Source organism: Suillus clintonianus (genome assembly GCF_016758775.1).
Source record: "Suillus clintonianus strain FC179 chromosome Unknown DEU56scaffold_242, whole genome shotgun sequence".
NCBI classification, from domain to species: domain Eukaryota; kingdom Fungi; phylum Basidiomycota; class Agaricomycetes; order Boletales; family Suillaceae; genus Suillus; species Suillus clintonianus.
Window position 1 is genome coordinate 1,543 of NW_024539466.1, and position 10,076 is coordinate 11,618.

At 48.8% G+C, this 10,076-nt stretch overlaps 2 protein-coding genes across 2 annotated transcripts; one reads left to right on the top strand and one right to left on the bottom strand.

Annotated features, from left to right (window-relative positions):
- Positions 1-450: 450 nt before the first annotated feature.
- On the top strand, positions 451-699 carry DEU56DRAFT_706462 (uncharacterized protein; the record flags this gene model as incomplete). Its single annotated transcript, XM_041347416.1, has 1 exon — positions 451-699. A coding segment is annotated over one exon (249 nt), but the record flags the coding sequence as incomplete, so codon positions are not given.
- A 5,273-nt stretch (positions 700-5,972) lies between these two features.
- Positions 5,973-9,198, bottom strand: DEU56DRAFT_874523 (uncharacterized protein; the record flags this gene model as incomplete). Its single annotated transcript, XM_041355977.1, has 11 exons — positions 5,973-6,262; positions 6,312-6,363; positions 6,409-6,982; positions 7,030-7,168; positions 7,217-7,402; positions 7,459-7,856; positions 7,905-8,053; positions 8,099-8,264; positions 8,320-8,513; positions 8,578-8,946; positions 8,998-9,198. 11 exons carry the CDS (start codon positions 9,196-9,198, stop codon positions 5,973-5,975), a joined length of 2,718 nt encoding a protein of 905 aa, XP_041200623.1.
- Positions 9,199-10,076: the final 878 nt, after the last annotated feature.

Consider the following 10,076-nt stretch of genomic DNA (forward strand, 5'->3'; position numbering starts at 1 on the left):
ACCATCCTTGATTCTGGGACCACCGTGACACTCGTCAAAGATCGCTGTTTCTTCCATACGTACTCGACTGAGGATCCAGTGAACGTTCTAACGGCTAATCACGGTGTACTGCAAACAACAGGCAGGGGAAACTGTGTCGCATGGTTCACCATTGGACAACGACGACTTTGAGTGCGGCTCACCAATTGTCTCCACGTGCCTGATGCGCTGCTGAACCTACTCTCCGTCAGTTGCATGAACGCGAAAGGTTGGGACATCAACTTTCGCTCTAACATGACATGCGAGCTCTCTTTCAAAGGGATCAAGATTGGCGCCATACCAGCCACGGGGAAACTATATGCACCGAACTTAGAGTTCATTCCGCGCTCTGACGAACCTGCCTCATCGACCATCTCAGACATCACCGCATTCGCACACGTGCCCCATACATTGGACCTCTGGCACGCACGTATAGGACACATTGGGAAGGATGCAGTGATGCATTTGGGCCGTGTTGCACAGGGTGTCACCATCGATTCACCAGCTCTGCTATCCCACTGTGAGTCATGTATAATGGCCAAACACCCTCATCAGCCCTTCCGGTCCTCTGAAACAGAACGTGCGAACGCCTTCCTCGACCTCATACACGCTGATGTGTGCGGGCCACTTCCCACTGTCACTCCCCATGGGAAATACTATTTCATCATCTTTCTTGACGACAGTACCCATGCCCTCGACCTTCAATTACTTGCAACTAAGGACCAGGCACTGGCAGCATGGCGCACATTACGTGCTCATTGGGAAACATGTCAAGATGTTTCGCTCGGACAATGGGGGTGAATTCATCAATGCGGCCTTTACAGCGGATCTTGAGTCAACCGGAGTCCAGCGTCAACGCTCTGCCCCCTATGCTCATCAGCAGAACGGGAAGGCAGAGAGGGTGATGCGTATGATCGAAGGTTGTATGTATGCGATGTTGGATTTTGCACGTCTGCCAAGATCTCTCTGGGGTGAAGCTGCGCTTACCGCTTGCTATCTCTTCAACAGGACCGAGTCACGCGCTCTCCCAGCAGGGAAAATGCCCTATGAGATGCTGCACGGACGTCAACCCAACCTTGCTCACCTCCGCATCTTTGGGTCACGCTGTTTTGCGCGCATTCTTGCAGAACTCCAACAGAAACTCGGTCCTCGATCTTGCGAAGCGCAGTTTATGGGGTATCCACCTGGTGTGAAGGCATGGAGATGTCGAGATGTGGTGACGGGCGCATTTTTCCACTCCCATGATGTTATTTTCGACGAGAGCTTCTCTAATCGTCCATTTCCCGACAGTGATGACGATGAGGCTGATGAAGACTCCACCAAATCTACCACGTCTCCCAATCTCACCTCGTCTCCTAGCGTCAATCGCGCATCACCAATCCCACCTGTCACTCGCACATCATCTCAACCTCCCCATACCGAAATCATTCGACGTTCAGGGCGTATCCCCATCCTCACTGAGAAAGGGCAACTCTACAAAGGTCGCATTACCTCTGATAAGGCCCGTCTCGCGCGTGCTCGAGAGGTTCGCACAGCACGAATTACCGGTGTCCCACCACCGTCCTCAGACGCTCTCATACCTGTTGCACCAATCGTTGACGAGCTGACTCGCCTACTGTTACGACTTGGATAGTTCTTGCGTAACTAATCCAATAAAGGAGTTCTTTTGTTACGATGTTCTGTTCAGACACTTGAAGGGCTCTCCTTCTAAGTGAAGTTCGAGTATAGGCTAGTCTCTATAAGAGCTAGATCGGAATCAAGTATCTTCCTCAGAAGATGATCAAGTATCAGAGAGAACCAAGTATATTCAAGTTAGAGAAATACAAGTACAACTATCGCAGTATTTATAGGGAACAGAAGAGGCACGGACCAGGCCGACTTTGGAAGTAAAAAGGAATCAGGAAGAACATCAAAGAACTATCTGGAATGTTCATGCAGCGCATGTTGATAAGCAGTCAACGATAGCAAGAATAGTTCAGGGGAGCGTGATGATGGGAAAATAGGTGGGGCCACTGTAACACCTACCTGAACTTCCCCCTCCTCCTGTCAACGATCCAGACGAGATTACTCACGACAACGACGAAATAGGCTTTTCCCAGGTCATCGCCAATCTCATTGTTGTGGAGGTCGCATGTCTCTCCATCTGCAGCGATATACGCCGCAACCCGCTGTCCCCGTCTTACGATCTCAAGATTCCCCCCGCAACGTTCGATGAAGCCATGCGTCGACCGGACATGGATCACTGGCTCACAGCCATGCATAAGGAAATGAACCTTATGTCTGAAATGCAGGTTTACGAGCTCGTTGTGTTGCCTGAAGACCGTCGCGCCATCGGCTGCCGCTGGGTGCTGGAGTTCAAGTCTGATCTGAAAGGTGGGCCGGTATTCAAAGCAAGACTCGTCGCCCAGGGATTCTCTCAAATCCCTGGTGTTGATTTCGGATGCACCTTCGCACCAGTAGCTAAATCAACCTCCATTTGGGTACTCGCAGCGCATGCAGCAGCCAACGACTGGGAGCTGGATTGTTTTGACGCTAAATGTGCGTTTTTGTGGGGTAAACTACAGGAAGACGTGTACATGAAACAACCGCCTGGATTCGAACGCGTCAGCCCCGATGGACTTCGCCTTGTCGCTCATCTCCTCTCATCCCTCTATGGCTTAAAACAAGCCGCGTTCGATTGGTACAAATTGCTCCGTGCGGTTCTCGCCCAGCTGGGTTTCTTGTGGTGCAAGGCGGACTACGCCGTTTTTATTTTTGACCATGTCAACGGCAAAGGAGTGCATGTCATATGCATCATTGCATGGCACATTGATGATGGGCTTGCCGGTTCCAACAATCACGGCTTCCTCGATCACACAAAGGCTCAAATCACAAAATGTTTCAGTATTACCAACCTCGGGCCAGTCACCAAGTACCTGGGGATCGAATTCGTTCGCAATCGTGCCTCACGCAAACTCTGGATGCATCAAGGGGAGTATATTGCGTATCTACTCGCAGAACACAACATGTCAGACTGCAACCCAGTAACACTCCCCATGGACTCCAACTTCCCATTTGGTCGCCCAACCGACGTTTTTCCCCACATCGACGACCTTCAAAGCGAGTATCGCAAACTTGTCGGAGAACTACTGTACCTTGCAATGTACACTCGACCGGACATCGCACACGCTGTGATGCGTCTCGCGCAGTACAATGTGTCAGCAGAGCCCAAACACTATGCAGCGGCCAAACATGTTCTTCGGTACCTTGCCGGTACAAAGGACCTTCGCGTTCACTATGGGGGTGTTGGCGTCAACGCGAGTCTTCACGGGTTCTCCGACTCTGACAGGGCCTCGTGCCCTGAGGATCGAGTGTCAATCTCCGGCTACGTTTGGTTTTTCAATGGGGGTCCGGTATCTCACTCTGCGAAAAAGCAAACAACTCAAGCGTTATTGTCGATGGAAGCGGAATATATGGCGCTCACATCCACTATCCAAGACGGCATCTGGTTGCAATCGTTCTTCGGATGTCTCGGCATCCCGCTCACACTCCCATTACAACTTTTCGCGGACAATGCGGGAGCCATCGCTCTGTCCAAAGAGGCTGCCAACCACGTCAGAACGAAACACATAGATCTTCGGTACCACTTCATCTGTCGCCACATAGAGGCCAACACGTTCCTACCCGTATGGTTATCCACGCACAAGAACACGGCTGATATATTCACCAAGCTCTTACCTCGACCCGCTTTCACCCATCATCGCACTGGACTCGCTCTCATCACAACTTAAACCATTTCGTCTTCTGTCGTACTCCTCTCGCATCAAGTCATACACTGTTTCGTTATGGGGGTGTGTTGGATGTCAAACATCAACTGTGTATTTCCTTTCTCGATCGTCATCGTCATCACGGACTCTATAGTATAGATCATTCATATTCCCACTGTATCGCATTGTTTGTACCTCAGCTGTTTATCTGCAACGCTGAGGTATGGTCTATGTTCATTTATGCACGCCGTCTCTCACTTACCTTATTTCGTCTCTAGACGTGTCTACTAGGTACTATTAATGTCAAGCTGTTTATCTGCAACGCTGAGACGTGTCTACTAGTTTCACCTTTCAATAGAAGTGACCTGTGGAATAGCGTCAGTCGGCTTCCGGTTACCATTACATGTAGCGTATTTGAGATAGATTCTAGAAGGATTCTACCTCCGAGAACGAACCAACGAAAGTGAATACTAGTGTGAGAATCAAAGATTCAAAACTACTATCATCATCTGCCCCACTTTGCTTCACTTACTTTCTTGGTCAAAGGATGGTCCATTCACCTCAAATGCGGTAGCGTTCTTCAACCCTTTAAATACCCGCAGCGATCGTCACTCATGCCATTAGGAGAACTCCTTGACTCGTTTGGAAGGTTGCGGCGACACAAGTTGGACGCATGTGCCAAGGCTTTTGATAACAGCCTCATGTCTGGCGCGATGAGGAAGGTCATCGATATTGTGATGGAAATCAACATAAGAACGCCCAGTTCACGAACTTCTGCAATTCTGCAGCCCAGTCCAAGACGCCCACAATCCCTCAGCCAAGTCTCGCTCAAATTTTCTCCACAGGGTCATGACCTTCAATCAAATGGCGCACCTCATCCCAAGCACCACCCCAGTTCGAGTGTTTGAAGACCACAAAGCATGCATAACCAGAGTCACAGTTTTACCTGATAAACAGCGCATGGTCACAGCCTCAGAAGATCATACACTTCATCTATGGGACTTGAACGAAGGTGCTGTGTTGAAGGAAATGGTGAGGCATGGTGCCAAGGTAAAAGCATTGGCGGTATCACGAGATGGGGGATTGATAGCAAGCGGTGATGAGGGCGGAAAGCTCATTGCTTGGCATGGACACACTGGAGATTCTCTCGCCCCCACTATCGAAGCTCACGTCCAAAAGATCTATTCCCTGGATTTTTCTCCAGATGGCTCAATGCTGGCAAGTGGCTCATGGGACGACACAACAAAACTGTGGGAGATGACTACGTGGCAGCTGTCAGGAACATTGATCAGTTGTGGTGCAGATGTCAACTGTGTTCGGTATTCACCATCTGGCGAACTTCTTGTGATTGCAACAGACCACAATATCCAGGTTTATACATTAGACAAGCGGACCTGCGTCGCAAATTTCAAGGGACATGCAACGACCACCTCAAATTCCCCATTCAACCTCACACTCGCATGGACGCCTGATGCTACACACCTTCTCTCAGCGGGTAGTAATACCATACGGGTTTGGAATTCATCGACCTGGGAACAGGTTGGTGATCCTTGGACAGGCCATACCAGCAACATCAACTCCATTGCCATAGATGCTTCTGGCACGCTCCTTGCTTCTGCATCTATTTATACACTTGTCCGCCTCTGGCGACTCTCGGATAGACCCATGAAGCACTCCGGGGAAGTACAATGTGTCACCTTCTCTATGGATAGCAAGCACATCTTCAGCGGGGGTGTTGATATGGAGATCTCAGAGTGGGAAGTACCCAGGGGACTGTCGCTAGTAAGTGCCCGGTAATTTATCATCCTTTCGTCATCTCATCTGGTGTATCACCTGTACTTGACCGTGTTATGCATAATCATGGCTTATTAGACACGAGCCGTTATGCATGGTTACCTGTAGTCTTAGACATTATGCATAATCCCCTCGACTGTATGTATAGTAGTTCACATTATGCATAATCCCCTCGACTCTATGTATAGTAGTGTTCTCCGTAATGCATAATGCCCTCGGATCTTCTCTTTCCATGTTCCTGGCTGCATCCTTCTACGATTGCGATCTCGGAGACTTGCCAATCAAAGATTATATATAGCGCTACTCATACATCCTTCTAAAATTGGAGACTGATGCAATCACTGATTATATATTGCGCTACCCCACACATCGGAAAAAGAAGCCTTGCGAATAGATATGTTATCCTACTTGTATTCAGGGCACCGCTACTGCCGGGGGTAAGCTCGCTGCAGGAACTGCACACCATTTTCTTAGGCAGTTGTCCCGCATCGTGATCCGAAGGGCCGCCTGGCGCTTCGCATATGCTTCAAGGCCTTCTAACTCTGCACCTTCCAACCTGATCCTCCGGCTTGCCTGATCCCTCCACCACGCCGCATGCCAGTCGAAGAACGTGCACACATGCCGCATCTCCTCCTGGAGAAGTTCTACCTCTTCTATCCAACGATGTGTGCATGCCCGAGATTTACACCACTCGACACATAGCGCTGTGTGATAGCATTTTAGCTCGTATCAATCTAATAGACAATTTCTTACCATCAGCAAGAACAGTCTCTCCTTCCCTGTCTCCAGTAGTGACGCCGCGTGCCTTCCAAATCCACGATAGAGTTCAATTACCTTCGGATTGGCCTACATGGCCATCAGACATTCCCCGAACATGCTCAGGTTCTAGCTTGAGTAGTTCATCTCTCCAGCTTTGTTCGTGCAAAATGTCGCCAAGGATAACTAGCGCAGTCCAGGCCCAACGGTACCGCTCTGCATCTGTCTTGATGCTAAGCTCCACCTTAGCGAGAACTCCCGCTGCACGTGTATTGGCCCGTTGGCCACACAATTGATTGGCTTTGAACTTGTATAGGTGGCTGCGCAGTCGGAGGTGTCGACGGAGGTCATCGAGAGCGTCATATGCTTGTGCCTGTTGCAGCTCCCATTCGTATCTGCACAGACGTTCCTCATAAAATTCGTTTGAAGCCCTTTTGAGCTGGGACGGCAACCACAGTTTGACCTCATAGGGTTTTTCTTCCCGTGAGCTTATGGTACTAGCTGTATCGGATGCGCGAACACGGACGACCATAGGAATGTATAATACCTGGACCTTGCACCATTGCTCGATTTTGCGTTGTAGCGCATTGCTCCGTTCTTGCAATTTTGTAAGCTGAAGGTCCGTTGAGTGAGGTCCCAAGGCAGCATACTCTCTTTCCAGCCGGCGTCTAAAAACATTTGGATAAAGATGCAAGGAACGAAAATATAAACTTACTGCTGGTCCTCTATTTCAATACCTGATGACACGAGAACGCTTGACGATACCTCCATATGCAGTGAGTAGTTGAGGCCGTGTTCCAGGTCTTCTGCTTCCTTCTGCGAGAGATGCAGTCGTACCGCTGCGAGAGACATAGCTGCGAAAGAATGAGAAACATAAGATCAACATAAAAAAACTAACGCACTTGTAGTTGTAACCTCAAAGGGATTCGTCTGTGATCTATCAGCTTCCCAGCCTTCAATAGCCAGCTTCCACCGAGTGACTTCCTCTGGTCGTTCTGCAATTAACGTATCATTGAAATCGTTGAAGTCGATGAGGTGCTGATCACGTTGAGGTATGGCCGCCACGAGCTTTCGGAATAGACTGATGTCTTTACGCCAAAATGTTAGTAAGAGATTCCGATCACATGATGTAGGTTCCACTCACGAAAATTGGTCACTTTCTTCCAGTTAAAATCTCCAAAGTGATCGTCGAGGGTGTCGTGGTGTGAGCCAGGGCCCATCTCGCGAGTGCTTGTTGCTACAGGGTTGATGTTCGCCCACCCGCGTTCCGGTGCCTCCCCATCAGTGCGTCCCATCCCTTTGATAAGGTTGTGTGAGTACGTGACTTGGCAGAATGCGATGTGCGCGGGAAGATGGAACTTAGGAATGAGGAACACGAATTCTTTGGTACTGCGTTCAACATGCATTTGATGTGGGTATGTAGCCATACGATCCCATATATTCTTGCTCCATTGACACGCGATATCGTAGGACACGTTGAGCATGACTACATCCTTCGAGTATTGCAGGGTAGAGAAAAATAAATAGTCCATATTAATATACCTATAGTACACGTTGAGTGGTGCAATGATTAGTAAAGCTCTCGCCTACCTCTCGCCCTTCTGGAGATCACCAACGCCGCAAGGACACTTCATGTTGTGGCGTGAACAATCGACAGTGCCAGCCCCCGTTGCTGCCAAACCACGAGAGTTTTTAGTCTCGGCCAAGTTTACAGTGTTATGGCTCGCGCAACTACTTTTCTGTATGACAAGTGGGTGAGCGAGTATGATATGGCTAAGCCGCACCTCTTGCGGCTGCTTTCCAGTGTCAAGAAGAAACTTCTTGAATGCCTTCTCTTCGACGAAGTATGCCCAGCCTTTGTTAAGACCGGGGTCAGCCTTGTCGGATGATACATTTTTGCACGCCAGTCGAAAATTAGCATCAATTGCCAGAAATAACGAATATTTCCATCTAGATCATTCCGTGAGCGAACACGCCATGTGGACTAGACCAATACACGACATACCTTTCCTCAAACGGTGTATCTTCCCAGCCATTAGGAAGATTTTTGCCCGGTTGGGGGCAAGCAGGACATAGCACTGCACATGCACCATGTTGTGTAGCCTCAACCCCACCAGGGTCATGGCCCCGTCCTGAACGTTTGAGTAGGGTGAGGTTTCGCCATTCCTTTACCATCCGTAAGAGCGCATTATAGTGATCCTGTGAGTGAGCCGTTGCAAGCTGTTATTAGGAATGAATGAGTCAATTCAAATTGAGAACTTACCTTTTGTGGGTTAACGCCTGTGTTGTTGGTCAAGCATGCGAGCGTTTGCCAATACTCAAATGTGGAGGCCTTTGATTCGAACGAAAGAATGTGGAAGTGGTGGAGTAGTCGAAATGTTGTGGTAGTCTTCGGATCCAGTGTAGTTGCTGGGAACCAACACATGCGAAGGAGTTGCGTCGTACAAGATTGAGCTGTTTGACACTCGCAGAAGTGGAGTGGAATATTGTGCACTCCGTTGATGTCAAGAACCACGAAGTCGTTATGAACCAATGACGGGTTAGAACAATGTTCACCAGGAGGGTGTCCAAGTTGAACTTGCAGCCCAAGATCCCGCAGGTTAGTGTCTTCGAAATGTTGGCTGTTCCAGTACTGTGCAAGTCAATCAGCGCGAAGTAGTGAGCACTGCTGATTCCCACCTACCTCAATTCTGTGGGTTGGATTTTCTATATGCCTTTCTACCGTGCACGCCTTGCAATAGAGCTCAGTACCAAGACAATCCTCACATCGAAATTCAGGGGCATTCATGCAACATGCAGAACCTCGACATGCTTCCTGAAGTAAGAAATCACCACGACCCTCCAGACGGAGGAGTTCTAAAAGAAAATGATCCCGATCATCCATTCAAGTCAACAATGGGTTATCCTTCAAAACAACACGTCAGTAATTGTATCCAAGATAAATCATCTTCACTTACTCCTAAATGTCGATTCCGCTGTGAAACTTTCACTTTGAGTGATGTTTCAGCCAAGTGTTGATTGTAGACGTCGTCTTCGTTAGAGTCCAGAAGAGCCTCAAAATCAAAGGCAAAAGTATCTGAAGTATGTAAAGCAGATGGTGGTGGTGCCGTGTGAGAGCCTCTTGGAGCACCAAAGTACTCTGTCTGAGTCGAGACCTGTGCCGGTCCCTTCAAAGTGTAAGATCGATGTTTGTGAGTTGAGACTTGACTTTTTTCTGGATCCTCAGCCTGAGTAGTGTTTTGCATTCGCTGCTGAGATGCCTGATTTTTTGCATTGAGAACATACCAGTCACATGTAAGCTTGTCGTGCTCGCGGCATCTTTTTCCCATGAGGACTACAGCATTGAACATTTGAACAATGAGGATACACAACAACATACCGCACAGGGATCACGTGATGTTCAACACTAGATGCAAAATACATAGACTACAATAATCACTTGCCAATGCTAAGCGCTAATTGCCAATCAAGTGTCCCTTTGCGAAGAGCTTCAAAATATGAGTCTACACATAAGTCCATCTTCTGGATCATTTGCTCACATGCCTGGATGCGAAACTGTAAGAGGCGAGTCACCGAACATACCCCCACTCGTAGTTGCTCGGTATAAGGACCCTCTAAGCTCCCAGCTGACGTGGATAAGCCATGTGCTTTCTCCAAGAGTTTGCATACCTCGCGAACGTCATCCTCGTATTCTGGCTTCAGTGAATTCCATCCTTGACGGTCAGCAGCACAGACAGCATTCAATCCTTCAGACTCCAATCG